The sequence below is a fragment of the Ambystoma mexicanum genome, chromosome 1q (assembly GCF_040938575.1).
Source record: "Ambystoma mexicanum isolate Mex_15411 chromosome 1q, UKY_AmexF1_1, whole genome shotgun sequence".
In the NCBI taxonomy this organism is placed as follows: Eukaryota; Metazoa; Chordata; class Amphibia; order Caudata; family Ambystomatidae; genus Ambystoma; species Ambystoma mexicanum.
Genome location: NC_090922.1, coordinates 1,081,078,786 through 1,081,096,125, shown reverse-complemented (window position 1 = coordinate 1,081,096,125; position 17,340 = coordinate 1,081,078,786). Strand labels below are relative to the sequence as shown.

General features: G+C 45.6%; 1 protein-coding gene across 7 annotated transcripts in view; it reads left to right on the top strand.

Annotated features, from left to right (window-relative positions):
• ZNF644 (zinc finger protein 644) overlaps positions 1–17,340 on the top strand; it is a 1,204,777-nt gene that overhangs the window by 1,047,573 nt on the left and 139,864 nt on the right. For all 7 annotated transcript variants that reach the window (XM_069641773.1, XM_069641770.1, XM_069641775.1 and 4 more), the window contains one exon: positions 6,323–6,419. In XM_069641773.1, coding sequence (XP_069497874.1) covers positions 6,323–6,419 — 97 coding nt within the window. The remainder of the gene's footprint in view (positions 1–6,322; positions 6,420–17,340) is intronic.

Genomic DNA, 17,340 nt, shown 5'->3' with positions numbered 1-17,340 from the left:
ATCACAAGGCACCCTACTCTCAGCCCCAAATGTTTTGCTTTTCACAGAGTGCGCAGATACATTTCTATTTTTCTCCACAGTACACTGAATAAAAACTTTGGATGCTGAAGGATATATATATATATATATATATATATATATATACACCTACTTTATAAAATGGCTCTTATACGGCCTCTTTATTCACCAAAAGAATACATAAATGAATGAATAGGCAGTTCCTGAAAAGCTCCCAAACAGGCAGGCCGAGAGATCTTGGCATCATCGGGCCTAGGGCGATGCGTCCATCTTCCAATGAAGCTTTGTGTTTGGTGCCCCTTATTTTAATGTATGATGGGATTTTCCAAAAACTTTCTGGCTTTCTAAGTCTCTACCTGTTGATAATTCCCATGGATCCCCGGCCGGAGCGACCCATGGCAATCCCAAGAGGCAAAACTCTTCCCTTTCTCAAGAAAGCAGCAAAAACTACATAACTTCTCATCGACTTTAACAGATCCCATAATATTGTTATCAGGTACCAGCTGACATCGGCTCATTCTAGCCTATGCGTGCATCTTCTCTGCAATGGTCCTTGGAGCAGTGCAAAATAATACGAGAATAGTTTTCATCAAGTGCAGCTTCCACAGAGGCCTGAAGCAAATGTCCATTATGGCTCTGGGCACACCCAAAATGCACTGCACACAGGTGCCATGTTTTAGTCAAAAGCATCACATAGGGTTACAGGGACTGTGTAAGAGAAACATTCAAACAAGGGTCTTCACCAGAGGGCCTTGCTAGAAAGATGAGGTCTAACCAGACGGCGTGAGGTTAATATCACATCAATCTATGATATGATGATGCAAACAAGTTGGTCTCTCCCACACAAATAGAGCCCATCTGGACCGCTGCCTTTTAGTACTCACTTTTTGACAACCTAGCACAATGGCCAGGGTTTCAGTTTGCTTTTAAAATCGCCTGAATGTTGGTTGTGCTAGAATATCCAGAGGCAACCTATTCCAGGGTGTGTACTAAAAATTGCAAAGGTCTGACTGCCAGGACGACTCTTCTTGAACTTTGGAGTGGTCAATAGATGCAGCCGCATTTGAGTGGCCTGCAGTGGATGTTTGCTCAGGCTGGTGCTTTGTAATTGAGGACAGTTCTTAATTTGCCAGTCCTTTAAAACTAATTTTATTTTTAGTAGAAAGCCAATGCAGAGTGTGGCCAGAGGAGGTACTATGGCTCCATGGTTTTAGGTAAAGTCCTTGTTGCTGCTTTATTTTGGAGCAGTTTTATTTCGAAAAATATCGCCTTTATTTACATCCACATAGACCGGATTGTAGTAAACCAGCCTGGTTACCAGCATTATCTGAGGTATTTCAAAGTAACGGATGATTTTGATGCGTTGGATAATAGAGTTCTGGGATACTAGATTGATTTTGTAGGAAGACACTCAAGTTGTCAAATGATACTTATGTTGCTAGCATTAGTTATGGGATGTCGCAGAAAACACTTGGAGATGGTTCAAGGGTTTGTATTTTCTTTGACTGGCTTAGGACAGTCCTTTCCTCTAGTCTGCCCACAACCCTCCTACCTAACCCCTGGGTATTTCTGCTGATTGTTGACACCTACGGTTTCAGAATGTGCCTTTCTCTAATAGTGGTTATTTAAACTTCCTCAGACTTCCTAACTCTCCATACGATATTTAGTTAGTGTTCTAATGGTGGTTTGCATAGTGCCTTGCGCTTACTGTTTGATTCACACTAATTTAGTCACATCCATTCACCTCTACTACCACTCCCTCAAACTTACTTCTCCCTCCAGTGATCTTTTCACTCGGATTAGTCATTTCTTGCCACCACCCTTTGCTGTTACCACTCCTCCCACTGTACAGCTCCCCTCTCTATTACTCTCCTCCTCTCACTACTACTCTCCTCTTCCCATTACAACTCAAACACCCTCCTTTCACCCAGTAACATTCACTTCACATCCACTGCTTATGCTAGCTTCTTCTGTTCACTTGCTGCATACACATACTCGTACTGCAGAGCCACTATCACTCCAATACATCACCTGTTCCAACAATCTCCTCCACAAGCCTTCACTCCTTCCTAACTCCTGCTGGTCTCTTGGTCGTCCAACACCTCTGACATAACATGGAAAAAACACTTCCAGCTTCCCGTTGCTCCCTTAAGCATCCCTCCCTCCTTTGGTATTGGTCACTGCCTCCTTTCCAGTCTGTATTGCTTTGCCTTCCTCAGGAGGAGTATGTGTATTGGAAAGGGGCTAATCGCTGCCCAGAGTCTCCTTTCTGCATAATTTCCATGTCAGCGTAACAAGTTTACTGCAACCATGTTTTGTGGTCCATTCTACCTTACTCGTCCGCCCGATTTACAAAGATTGTTAATTCGTCCTTTGCTGCGTTCCTGGTAGTCTCTAGGAGGAATACATTACCCCCTTCCTGAAAAATAATCATTTGGACCATGCAATAGCCGGTAATTACCTCCCTATAACCAATGTTCCCTTCCCTTCCTTTCCTCCTTAAGACTTTGGATAGGATAGTATACCTACATTTGCTGGCATTTGAGACACAACTTATTGGGGGTCTGGCAATCTGGTTTCCAGACCAAGCACGGGACGGAGACAGACCTCCTGGTGCAGCTTGATCTTTCAGCAACATTCAATCTGGTGCATGATTTTCTAACTAAAAGACTGGTTGAAATCTGGAGTTGCTCACAAATTGCTGTTGACCTGATTGAGCCATTTCTGGGGCCTTGCTCTGCAAGGGTTATGATGATATGATATGGCATTTGTAACGCGCCTATACACAAGTGTTTCAAGGCGCGATGAGGCGGGGGGGGACAAGGGGAGACAGACAACGATCCTACTAGGCCAGGTGTCATTCAGATCGCACAAGTGCAAGGGTAGAGGGGAGGGGAAAAGTGCAATGGGGAGGTGGAAAGGGGAGAGTGCAGTACAGGGTTAAGAGCATAAGGATAAAAAACAAGGCCCAGCTAGTGGCAAGTGCGAGATAAGTGCAGAAAAGTGCTGGGAAGGGGGGCTTTAGGGATACACCCTGCAGTGCAGGGGAGAGTGGCTGGGCCAAGGACCGAGAGCGGTAAGTGGCCCAGTTGCAGATTCAATGCAGTTTCAGTAAGTTTAGCAGGGGAGAGGGGGAGAGAAGGCGGAGGCAAAGAGGAAGGTTTTGAGGTGCTTCCGAAACCGGAGATGGTTCTCCTCGAGTTTCAGGGAGGCAGGAAGGCTGTTCCAGAGGGAGGCCCCTGCAGCGGAGAGAGATCTGCCCCCAACTCGTTGTTTGGAGAAGCGGCTGACCCTGAGGGAGTTGGAAGCGGATGAGCGAAGAGCCCGAGAATGAAGATATTTAGGAAGAGAGTTGAAGGTATTTTGGCCCAAGGCCCCAGAAGGCCTTGTGAACAATGCAGAGGGTTTTGAACTTGATCCTCGCAGTCATTGGGAGCCAGTGTAGTGATTTCAGTCCTGGAGAGATACGGTCCCTGGGCTTGAGGCCAAGGACAAGTCTCGCAGTCCTGTTCTGGATGAGTTGCAAAGGGCGGAGAGTAGAGGCGGGCAGATTTAGATAGAGGCTGTTACAGTAGTCCAGCTTAGAGAGAACCAGGGCTTTAGAGACAGTGAGCTTCTGGGGGAAGGTGAGGAAAGGAAGGATACCTCGGAGGAGGTGGAGCTGGTAGTGTGACTTCTTTGAGATGTCGGATATGTGAGGAGAGAAGGAATGTGTGGAGTCGAAGATGACCCCGAGGTTGCTGTGGGGTTCAGTTATACGAACTATGTGATGACACCCAGATTTTATCTTAACTTTTGGGTGATCATACCAAGGACTCTGTGGCCATCAATAAGATCTATTTCTCAATCCACTCTTGGCTGGCGTTTAATTTGCTTGCATTGAATGACAAAAAAATCACACTACTGATCGTTGGTTCTGGTCCCAGGTTAAGAAAATTAGTTTGCTATAATCCGTTTGATAGCTGGTTGTCCTTTTTCAGTTGCCCCATGTTAAAACCATGTGTATTTTTTGATTCCCTGTTTCCATTCAATAAGCACCCTGCTTATTTGGGCTCTTCCTGCGCCTACATCACCGATTTGTTGCAACAGATTTGTCCATATCTTTGTGGAGACCAGGGCCCTTGTTGCCTCAGCTCTGATTAATTTCAAATTGGACTACTGCAATGGTTTGCTGGTAGGTACCACCTGCACCAACCTTATTAAACTTCAGACCATCCAGAAAGGGGCTGTTTGTGGTTTAGGTTGGCAGGGACACATCACTAGACGTGCCATTCGGTGGCTGCCAGTTAAGAGTAGAATTCAAACCAAAGCCCTCACTCTCAAATGCCCCACGGGTAATGCGGCTAACAGCTGCCAGACCGATTGGAGTAGGCGCCATGCAGGAGAGTACTTTGCTCTTCTGACACCAAAATGCTCTTCCAGCCGCAGTTTCATCTGGACAAAAGTATGGGGTGGGAAATCTAGATTTGATACCTGGGCTCCTGGTACACGGAATGACCTACCAGCCACACTGAGGACCATTGCTTGTTTGAATCGATTCAAAAGAGTGACTAAGGCACATCTCTTCAATAAAGGAGTGGATTTGGTGTCCTTCGCTTGGTACACCTTCCTGGTATTTGTTCATTGTTGTGCTTTTTGTTTGTATTTGTTTTATGTGCGCCCTGAGGCCTCGGGGCGTGTGTCGTTATATAAGTATTAACGTATTCCGGTACGTTTTAGGCTATGTCCAATTCAGAGCAGGCTTGCCGGCAGACTAGTAATTTGAGTTGCTTTGCTGCTCGGGTGCATGGCTGCCTCTCTCTAGAGCGGTGTGACTGCACTTGGGTCTCTGTGGGCCTTTAGCTGCTCTTTTGTCTCTCTGATACTCAAATCATGTAGTGCTGATGGTGGTTCTGTCAACGAGCTGTCTGTTCTTTGTTCTTGCGTTGGTGTTTTTTGTAAGTAAAGAAAAATGGTGGTGAGAAGTTGTGCTTGGAGGCAAGGCTGGAGATAATGGTCTGCCATGTCACATACTGGCACACGGAGGAGTTGGGGGAGGGGGGGGAAGGAATGGGGGTCCTTCTCAGCTTCCACATCGAGAGTAGGACTGGCTCTGGATCCCTCACTGGTAGGCCTCCACCCTTGGCTAAGAGGGGTACCTTCCTCCCTTTGGCGAGATCTGGTTACTGTCCTTGTCACAGGAGCCCCTAGTTATTAGCAGGTGAGTGACGCAACTCTGAAACAGATTACTCTGTTTTATCAGCGCTGAAACAGATTTTAGACTAGGTAGGGTCCAGCCTGAAGTTTAAGAAAAGTGGTGATGGGGTTATTTTCCATTTGAGAGGTGTGCATTTCCTCCTACTCAGTGCGAGTATGTGAACATCGTATGATCAGGCATTGGTACAGCTTTGCATTTAATTTGACAGGTAAATGTTTGGTTCCATCTATGGATTTACAGTGTCGGATTCATTGTGATGAGACAAAATGTGGGCAATGTAGTACCCTCGAATCAGCCACACTATTCCCCTCAGTCTCTTCTAGTGTTGTATACCTACATCTTTTATCATTATTAGGGTATTTATTAAGCTTGGACCTGGCTCGGAGAAGCAACCAAACACTTTACAATCCTAGGGGGAAGAACATGGTGATAAGAGTTGAGAAACCAGAGAGTGGGGAGCTAACTGGGGATGGGGGCAATTTGTCAGTAAGGCGTCTGCAAGCAACCAAGGGAGGGATCAGATCACCCAGCCTCGTGGAGGGTCTGTGGTCTGTGGTCCTTGGTGTTGGGGAGCAACCTATCACCTAGTTAGTAGGAGGAGCCTGGTTGTATGACGAGCTTTCTGTGCATCCCTGTACATGCATTATACGAAACAGTGGAGTACGTTAATGATTGGGCAATAATGTGAGGGGTTTATGCACCTCGCATGGCTGGGAAATCTATCTGCCACCACACCGTTAAATCATCCTTCACTTGCTCAAATGACCCCTTTGCTTCATTGATTGGGCCGCCACCTTCCAGATCCCATTAATTCAGTAACTTTTAAATGCCCCTGCAGTGAAACATGGGATGTGGCAGTGTAATATGTGCATCCATCTTCCACCAAACACCCCAGAATGTCTCCTTTGTCCCTCCTTTTCATTTGCTTGTCATTTGGAAGAGTATCTAGACTTCAAAAGTCTCCTCCCATTGGTAGAGTTGTTCATAATGCTCTAAAACTGTAGTTGTACGCAAAGTAATATAAATATTCTTTATGATGCTTTATGCATTGTTTCCTGTGATAATGTGTACTTTTAGAAGAATTTAAATGTTTTTATTTTATTTCAGTCATAGAGTGCAAGCAAAAGAAGTCGAGATCTGGAAGCAAGAAAAAAGGTGTGCGATTACCTCACAGTGCTGATGAAGTTTACATACTTCGATGCAGGTATAAACATTTGAAGATCTTGAATGAATAATTGTGATAAATGGCATTATTTCTAGTATATATTCAGTCATCGTTAATCATTGTTCTCACAGAAAGACGGTAGCTAAAAGGATTTTAAGAAATTAAACTTGAAATATTTGCTTACCCACTGTTAGGCTTTCCTTCAAGTGAATAGTAAATAAAGCTGGAGGTGAATGCGCCAGCGGTATGGACCTGTTGGGTGAAATTACTGCTGGCGATTTACCGCCTTACCACTACTCGTGATACCGCGCAAATTGCACCAGCCCGAGTAGTGGTAATGCAAATTGCGTTGGAAGGTATCACTGTGCAATTACCACTGCTATACTCCCCAACTTGTGATGCGGCCCTTAATGTCTTAATTGCAGCCGATAATGGCTACTGATGTAATAAAAATTCCTAACCAACTGTGCCTTCAGCCACTTGACTTATAAGCAGTGCTTGTGCTGCTGCAGCTGAACTTTTGTAAAAATCAAGCATCTGTTGTCCTTCGTATTGTGAGAAACCAGAGGGCGTCTCACCTGCTAATCCTCAGGGGACTTGTCATCCAGGTTGCCAGGACACGGTCATCGCATTTGGATCCAGTTCCTGGGGTTGGACCAGTGCGGGAGGATCACTTGGGTGAGTGGTCTTTGGGGAGTGGGGGTGAGATAGCTGATGGTGAGACGCGGTATTCCCTCTTATTTTGTTTATCCAACATATGTATCCTATGTTTTAGGATGCTCTGACGTCCCAATTCCCCCCCCCCCTTTATAACAGAAACACTGGGCCGAGGAAGAGGGTGACTGAGAGTAACAGTAACTTTCACACATCGTACTGGACATGTCCCGCTAATCGGGTCAAGCAAAGTAGACACTTGATTCGAAGTGCATACACCCAATACCAATTGGCTCTCCACACACAAATAAAAGGCAGAACCCAAAGAGACTCTCTGAGCAAGGCGGAACACGTGTACGAGCAGGGCTTCTGGGATGAAGGCAAACGTACTGGAGCAGCGCGACGGACCCAGGGACGAGAGCAGAGGGTTCAATACCCCAAGAGTTCCCTACCCCAAGAGTTCCCTACTGAAGGTCGTTGCCTGCGACAGGCCACGAAAGACACGTGCTGAAGGCTAGATCCCACAAGTGAAAACTACGTTGTGACGCCAGCAGCCCTTCCGGGTGAACGGCAGTATTGGAGAGGCGAGGCCAAGCCTGTGGCACTAACCTTGACTCGTGAATTGGGAATCGCAAAATCAAGAAAGACGCACACAGCCCGTGATTTGGCAACCAACCCGAAAGACCGGTGTGTTTTAAAGAAACATTTTATAAAAAGTGAAGACTGCACGCGTGTGAGGGAGATGCGAGGAAAGGCAGACCTGTGAATGAACTTTGAAGTGAAAAAAGCTGCAAAATCAGCTATACTAAGTAACGGAGTGGTCCGACAAAAGGAAGTAGCCCTCTCGAAAGCCTCAGTGAAAGGTACATTGTTGAAGTGATAAAGCATATGAACAGCAAAAGTGAAATAAATAAATTTTACTCCTAGAGAAGGGGAAAGTGAAAGTTGACTGAGTCAAAGTGGTCCTGCAGTGATCTGAAAAGAAGAGCACGCACATATGAAATTTTTCGACATCCTAAAGTGGGCCGAGCCCGACAGAGGGGGACCCGAAGTGAAATAAGCTTGGGGAAGGGAGCTCCCCCTGCAAGATTGTGTTGAACTTTATTGTGAGAGGTCTGAGCCCGACAGAGGGGGACCTTTGAACTTTTTGGTTGAAACATTATTTTGAAGTCGAGAAAAGAGACTTAAACGCAGAAGGCCAGAAGGGCCTCGATCCACATTCTGGAACTGTTTGTGTCAGAAGCCGAGCCAGAGTGGGTCATCCTGCCTACAGGGACTGCCTACTACGTGAGCTCTAACGTGGGGAGGTCAGCTGGTTCAATCACCTTTATCCATTTGATCACTGACTTTTCCTTTTTGCACACATTTCTCCTTTTTACACTTTTTGTACAAGAGATAGGGCAGGCATTCGCTTTTGTTAGCATATACCATTTTGATTTGACGGACTCCACTAGGACTGTTATTTATTATTTGATGGTCGAGACTACTGCCATCTTAGTTATAGGGCAGAATAATTTTCCAACCCTAAGAATTTCAATAAAGGTTTTACAAATTGTCCCTATTGTCAGTGTCATACTTGTGATACCAAGACTCCCCTACAGTATGCAATTATACACAGCCAATATAAAATATAAAGATGCATAAACTTAAACCAAATAGTGTTCTTTGCTATTGGTATTAAAATGTAAAAACAGACCCTCATTTAGCAGTGCTTTGCACTTTGGACTAGTAGGTGATGGCATACCTGTTGGGAGGAGCCCACCAGACGACAAATTTCACGTTCATACTGCATTCTGCAAAATGACTTATTTAATGTCATTAGAAACCATTGTTTATTTTCATTTTGCCTTTGGTGCCAATACTGGCATGTCTTGAAGCCCTTTTTTGAATGGCTCCAAATGTAAGCGAAGATCCATGGGGGACTAGGGCATAATGTTTAGGAACGACACTTAAATGCTTAGAAATCTCAGGAAAAACATGTTAATGGCGACCGACCTAACCAGAACACATTGAGCCTGATTCAAAAGACAAACTGTTTCACTCCGCTAATTTTTGGAAAACGAATTCCATGGCATTCACCACCGCTGTGGCATCACTGGCATGTAAACATGTTTTGTTCCTAATCCAATGCAATGGTGCTTAGTAGGAACTAGCGAAGCCCTGCTAGGTGTGGCAACAGTGGCCACTGGTCCCCATTAAAGGGCTGTTTCGGGATCATCCCACTAATGGACACTCCTCACAATGGCACAGGTCTGGGTAGAGAACTGCAATAATTTCTTGTCACTAGTTGCCCCTGCAAACTAACTGAGCTAACTTCGTGACTAAACGCATCATTTCTGAAGTACATTGTTTTTGATTAAACATTAAATGCAATTCTTTAACACCTAAATATTCTGTAGGATTATCCCGATTTGTACATTTTAAAGGTGTTTAAGAAATCAATGTAACTAACGTGCTTCATTTCCAATAAAATGATTGTTTCAAAGGTATCCCTTTTTAATTGTGGACATTTCAAGTAACCACCTGTGTACTGAGCAATGTCACATCACTCATTGATTATTAGTCATATGCATCAAAGTATCTTAAAGAATGGTAAGTTGTTTGAGATAGTCTTTCCCATATCCGCAAGTCATTGTATTGTGGCACATCTGTTTGGTTGTGCCACTTAATCCAAACATATTTTGGCTTGTGCTCTGCTCAGAATTTGGATTTTGAGCCCCTTAATAGGATCCTACATGGCTATTTTCCGTTGATATCAGAAACATTCATTATTCCATGCATGCGGTTTAGGTTTTCCAATGCACTTTTTTAACTACATACGATTCTGGGAGGTCTGTTCTCCAGCTGCTGAATAGTATTAGAAGCAAGTAGACACTTTGCTTTTTTTTAGTTTTGGCTATTTGAGTGCACGGAAATAGGTTCCTATAAGTCGACACTATGCCCATGAAAAGTGAAGATGTAGAGATGACATGTGGGGTAAGACGGTGTGGGTGTTTTTGGATATTTACCCAACCTTTGACCACCCCTGGCCATGCTAAGCACTATGGCCATAGTCACCCTCTACCTGCCAATACCCCCGTCCCTTTTCCTCCATACTGTATGGGCGTCCCTCACTAGGAACGGGAAACGGAACCTTTTTCACCAGAAAAACGTGCGCTCCCCTCACTCCGCCCACCGGTGCCACTCCCAGTCCTCTTTTTCCGCTTCAACGGGCGCAAACAATTTCACCAGCTCTCCTGGGTTAGGCCCCGGCCTTGTAATTCCACACCCTCTTCCCCAGAATGTTTTTTTTCCCCTTTTTTTTTCTTCCGTAGTGAATTCTTGAGACTATAAGGTACTCTGTACTCTGGTGCCACACTCCTCCCGGGCGCATGTCAATGTTGGGGGGGATTCAGCATGTGTCCCTTCCACATGCACTCTGCCTCAAGGTCCTTGGTCCAGACCACGGCTGGGACGGCTTCTCAGCGTGTGACGCGCTTACCCCCGTGTTCGTTAAAGAACTGCCTGGACAGGTGGAGGGAGCTGTTTGCAAGATCACCACCGGAGAACCTAAAGGAGTATGTCAAGAGGAAGATCAGACCTAAGGTAGGTGCCCTGTTCTCCTCTGCACCCTGCAAGGGTGGCTCCTTCCCTGGAAAGCGTCCAAGCGGGAGCGGCCTTCCTAGCCCGAAGATAAGCAAAGGGACCAAGGCTTGAGGAGCTACTGGCCCTCTGGCTGAGGGGTCTACTGGCACTCCGATCCCACTGCTGAGGGGCTGAAAGCCTCTTGCACTGGGAATCTCCCAGAGGGGCTTTGCTCTGACACCGGGCTTGATTCTCCGGGGGCACCTAAACGTGTTAAAAGCTCTACCGGCGCCATGGCCAAGGGCACTCTGCCGCCAGGTACATACCTGAGGTGCAGAGAATGTCCGAGTCTTCGCAATCAAGCGCACCGGCGGAGGCTGGTCCCAGTACGATCGGCACGCAGCAAGCACGTGGCGCAGTATTTGTTTGTTTATTCACTTATTACGCGCTCCAGACCCGGAGGTAATAGAGCACGACAGTATGAGAATGCAAGGCTTACATAGTTATACAATATACAGATATATACAAATATAATAAAGGCTTCTGTAGTTACAAAGCACAATTCGATGTACGAATATGGCAGCTATATGGTTACATTAATATATAATGTACAAATATACAATTAGAGTGCTTCGCTCCGTGGAGCAATTACACTCGCAGGTAGAGTAGTTTACATATGAGTTTCAGCAATATACAAAGTTCAAATGTACAAATTACAGAATGTTACACTCCGTAGAATACTTGGGCTCACAGGTAGAATAGATTCCACATGAGTTTCAAGTGGTAACATAAAGTTAAGTGGGGATAATGGTAAGAGGGAGTAAGTGACTCCACACAGCCAGATGTGGTAGGAGGCTATGGGTGAGACGAGATGATCTGTTTTATAATATTTTTCCTAAAGAGTAGGTACGGTTGGTCAGTTTGCAAGTCTTGTGGAAGTGAGTTCCATGATTTCGCCGCCTTTACAGGGAAGCTATTACCACCAATGGTGGTGAGCCTATATCTAGATATAGCCAGGCAATTAATATTACCAGCTCTAGCTAGTCTGGGAGAGATTCTTCTCTGAAATGTATCTGTAAAATAGCTGGGGGCAGCGTTGTTGAGACCTTTGAGTCAGGGACAATGTCTTTAGCTGTATTTTATTGCCCATAGACAGCCATTTATGTTGGCGTGTAAGGGAGGAAATATTAATTTTTATTTATGCCTAGGACTGCTCTTAAGGCGTTATTTTGTAATATCTGGAACTTCCGGATAGTAGTTTTATTGGCACCGCTATATAGGGCATTACAATAGTCAATTCTAGAGAGTATTAAGGCTCTACCAGGATCAAATGGCTATCATCAGAGAGGAATGGTTTGCCTGCTCTTAGCAACTTGCAGGTGTAAGCCGTGGATGAAGTTAGGGATTTTATCCGTTTGTCAAAAGACAGTGTGGAATCCAAGTAGAAACCAAGGGTTTTTACCTCCTTGGACACTTTAATAGTATTCCCATCGATATTAAATGAGGAATACTCCTTTCCTAGTTTTCTGATGTTGGCCTATGATCCCAAAATTAACAACTCAGTCTTATCGTCGCTCACGCATAGGCCATGAGTGGCCATCCATGCTTGGATGATAAGATATACCTTATTCACCAACTCCGTGTCCTTACTATGATCCCCAGAAAGCGGGAGGAGAATCTGGGTGTCTGCATAGTTCGTGTAGGTGACACCCAGTTGGTCCAGATCATCGAACAGGGGTTTGGTGAAGATATTGTAGAGAGTTGGCGAGACACAGGAGCCCTGAGGAACACCGCACAAAATAGGGGTCAGGTCAGCAGCTGCCAAGGGGGAAGAAGACTTTCATAGTTCTCTCACTCAGGAAGGATTCAGTCCATCTGATAGCCTCCGGGGAGAAATGGGCGGCAGAGTCAAGGTGTCTGCAGAGGACCTTATGGTCAACCAGATCAAATGCGCTTGAGAGATCGAGTAGGAGCAGAAGTACTGTCCCCCCTTTGTCTGTCAGCTTCTCTATTTGGGATTTTAAGTCGATGAAGGCTGTTTCCGTTCCGTGTAATGGGCAGAAGCCAGATTTGTCTATTGCCTAGAAGAGTATGCAATTCAAGGTGTTTTTCAATTTGAATGTAGGCGGCTTTGTCCAATATTTTGAGTAAAAATGGAACTGTGGTAATGGGGCGCTAATTTGTGGGGATGAGAGGATCTAATGTCTGTTTCTTGAGGAGAGGGAGCACCCAAGATTGTTTAAGATTGGCAGGGATAGCGCCTGAAGCAAAGCAGCATCTTTTATTAGTTGTGCTGGGCAAATGTCACCTTTGCAATTAGAGGGCTTCAGTGACAAGATTATTTTTTCAACGTCCAAAGTAGACATTTTTGAAAAGTGGAATATATTGTTGTGTGACATTAGTGATACACTGGGCAGAGGGTTTTTAGGCGAGTACTGTAGATTCAGTGCTTTTTTTTTGCTGAATTTTGTTTTGGAGCATGTTAATTTTATTGGCTAGCGCATGTTGGATGTTTGCACACCAAAATGTGTCTTTGGTACAGATATCAGGTATAGCTATTGGAGACTCTAGTTCTTTTAGTATGGCGAAAAGTTCTTTCATACTAGAATTAGATTTGGCAATGCGCTCATCATAGGAGTTACTTTTGGCCAGGCAAACTTGCTTCTTATAATGCGAGGAAAGTGAAGTTAATTTGGCTTTGTTCTCATAAGAAGGGCAAAGTCTCCAATTAGTTTCACTTTTTCTTTTCAAAATGCGAAGGTCTTTAAGTTGTCGCGTAAACCATTTGTTTAAGTGGGCTGTTGGTTTGCTGGATCTTAATTTGAGTGGCTTTAGCCAAAAAAGGCTAGCTGAAGCCACATTCCACTCAGCCTACTAACAAGCAGCTAGACGCCAAGTATAGACCAGCGGAGGGAGATGTTCTCGTTCTGGCAGTGCACCCTCATCCTCATTCCTCAGTTATTGCGTTGGCGTCTTTGTATTCTAAGCCACAAGCCTCCACATCGGCCCCTACATCGGCCCTCTTAGGAAATGTAGAAAAGCTCCTGGAAGCCAATGGCTAAGAAAATATATTCCGATGCCACGCTCCACCTAAGACGGGCCAATGTGGACACAATGGTTGCGCGGTCAACCAAAAACTTTGGCAGGAAATAGATTTCCTTCCTGAGCTTCCAGCACAGTCGGGCAAGATTCAAAGCAGTTCTGGCAGAGGCGAAGATAGTGGCCCAGGACCTCATGGAATCAACAGCGGCACATGTTGACACTGCAGGCAGGGCGTTTTTTGTCACCACCGACATGAGAACAGATTGGCTGAAGACGACCAAGTTTAATCGTGACTTGCAGGATTGCATTTCGGTGGGGGGGGGCGGGCGTTAGTTTCATTCAACAACGGATGAGGATCTCGTTAAAGAAAAACTGCTAAGTCCCTGTCTATTCTAACCAAGTCTGCACCCAAGACCTATATCCAGAGTCACCCACACTCTGACAGAGGTCATACCTTCATGGCTTCAGGGTCTTTTAGGAGCGCAGGTCGAGGCAGCCGAATAGGTCGCACAGCCAGCACCGACGCAAACGGCACAAGTCATCAAATAAGGGGTTCTTCCAGTCCCCCTCCCAGGCACCAGCCTTGAAAGGAAAGAAACCGTGATGGTGTCATCCAGATCCACAGCTCTCCGGTTACTCCAGCGCTCATCACTGAGACACTGTGTGGGGGAGACTGGATTTGCTCCCTGGATATGAAAGATGGGTACTTGCACGTACCGATTTGGGAATCCCATCGGTCCTTCCTCTGGTTCAGGTTCATGGGCTACCCTTTCCAATACAAGGTTCTCTTTTGGCCTCAATTTAGCTCTGAAGGTCTTTACAAGTTTAATAAATGCGGTATCCATACCTCGACGACTGGCTCGTCCGGGCAGAGTCGCCTGATGGAGTTCAGCGCGCAGCTGCCACACTTATGCACATGATATACGAGCTGGGGTTCTCCATCAACCTCAAGTCAGTTACTTCCCACGCAGTTCTTAACATTCCTTGGGCTAATTTGGGATACAAGGGTGTAGAAGATCTTCCCTCTCGGAGGACAAGATTAGGGCAATCAAGAGGGCCACGGGGCATTTCTTCAGCAGATCACTAACCTTGGAGTGGTGGTACCGGCACCTGCTCGGCATAATGGCAGCTTGCCTCCTGGCAGTGCCAAACACAGGGCTCAAAATGAGGAGGCTGCAGCTGCATTTCTCAGCCTCCTGGAATCGGGAGACGTGCTCCGTCAGCCCCAGTCAGCATATCGCAACACCTCCACCAGGACCTCTCGTGGTGGGTGGAAGTCGCCAACCTGTTAGTGGGCATGCCTTTCAGGCAGCCACCCCCGGAGCTCACCATTACCACAGAATCATCCCATAAGGGATGGGGCGCTGCCCTGGACAACCAGTGTCCAAGGAGTCTAGTCATGGCAGGAAGTACTGGAACACATCAACTGGCTCGATGACCATCTGGCTGGCTCTCAAAGCATTCCTCCCCATTGTCAACAAGTCAGTTTGCATTCCAAGGCATAAAATAAGCAGTGTTGCATAGCAATTTGCTATGCAATTATGTAGGTTTTATAATTAAATCGACACTTGTGTAGCAAAGCTAGCTATCTGAGTTTCCCTGTTCAATGAAATCAAAGCCCAAACCTCTCTTGCCCTCAAGGCTCTCTCCACCCTCTTTTCTCTGTTCAGTGCAAGTTCAAAGGGTCTAATGGACAGAGTGAAGCAGTACCCCTCTGCTCCACTCTTAAGTGCCAGTTGCCTGTGTCGGAGTGCCAGGCAAGATGGTGTTCTTCATTTTCAAACGATTTTCAAACCAGAAGTAATCAGGATAATTGTATTAGGCTAACTGTCTGACAAAGATGCATCATATTGACACACGAACACATTTGAAAATGCAAATGATCATATGGCCAAATACCTTTAATGGCAAACCTAGTTCTGTAACCTGTTGGTTGCATACATCTGTGAAACTGATGCTCCACCCATGAGCTGATCCCCAACCTACTTGACATTTTATCTAATCACGCTGCTGCTTTATAGCAGCTACCCTGAAAGTGAGATGGCCGCAAACTAGAGTTTTCCACCTAGTTTGCCCAGTTCTCTTCCTGCTATGCGATCCACTCTGCTTGGTTTTTTTAATTTCTTTCCTGTTACATAATGAATACACAAAGCTTACTAGATATTTCAATACTTTGATCCACTCTATATGTCTACAGATCTACTGCAATATAGTACACTATAGTTGGCATCCAGAGCTCGCTTTGCTTTGATTGCATTATATATTAGCACCTGCAGAGATCTGAGCAGACGGTCTTCAGTGTCTTTATTTTTTTTAAATTGTATCTATTTCGGTCCATTCATGCAGCTAACCTTTTACATTTTACATACTCAGCCAGGGATCGCAAAGTCTACTCGCCCACTCGCATAGTCGAGTACATTTAATCAAGGGCAAATACCATTTGCAGGGAGTGCGAAGCTTTTATTTAACATTTACTTTGCTTTCAGTAAATGTTAAATACAAGTTTCAGTGTACATGGCTAGCCTCTGGGAGTCAGCAATGTGCCAAATAAATAGTGTTTCTAGTGACATGCACCATTTTACTGAAAGCACATTTCAATTTTTTTGTCAACCATTGCCATGGGTCGAGTGCATTTCTCTTAGGTCAAATAAGTAAACTAAATTACTCAAACTGCAGGTCTAGTAGAATTGTACAGAAGTTCCAAGCCCTGACTCATCTCACTGTCTTACTTCAGCGGTACACAAACATGCTGTATTCCTGCTCCTTTTATGTCTTGGATACAAATAACTTCTGGTGGCATTAAACATATCAGTACAGCATTGCTAATCAAATGGGCTGGCTTGCTAATCAAGAACATTTTAATTAGCAAACTCTGCTAATCAATTTTTGAAAACTAATTTGACGGCTCTACATGAATGTATTAAATCAACAAGCACGGAGCTAACCGGTCTCCTCCCCCGGCCCCCCTCCGTCCCCCCCCACCCCCGATTGAAATATGGGAGTGGGCACTGGCGAACAGCATTTTAGATCAGCAGTCCACCTCTCAGGGGGGAAATCCAACTTGAAAGTGGACAGGCTCAGCAGGTTGGGGGTTGACAACTAAGAGTGGCAGTTGAACAAGGATGGTTCTGGTAGAGATTGAGCAACAGGAGATTCCACCAGTTTGCGTCATGGGTGTGTTAAGGCAGGGGCTCTATTGGGGATGCGTTGCAGATTCAATGGAACAACATGAGCGCATATGCGTTTCCCCCCCAACTCTGTTGATTTACATGGTCATCTGCAAGGCAAGGGAATCGTTAAGGCTTTGGCTCGTCTTGTTAGTGCTTTGGTTCTCGGCACTCCTCCGGGTGTCCGATCAGCCTCCAGTCCCCCTCCCAGCAGGGTGTCACAGTGATTTGCCCCGCTGTACAGGAGTTAGCCCTGGCAGCGTGGTTCCTGAAGAAGTCACCCTGAAACATCTGCACTGTCACAGAACAACTTGGCTATAATTCTGGGTGCCCGAAGCAGTGCCACAAGGAGTCGGTACAGAATCAAATGGACCAGGTTCTGTCACTGGGCCAAGGCAAACGAGATGGATCCTCTGGCATGCTCACTGGATGTGTTCTTTCTCGGCGCATCTGGCTCACTCCGGGCTGCAGGTAGACACCTGTCGTATGTATCTGGCGGCCATAGTGGCCTACAAAAACACAGCAATAAAAAA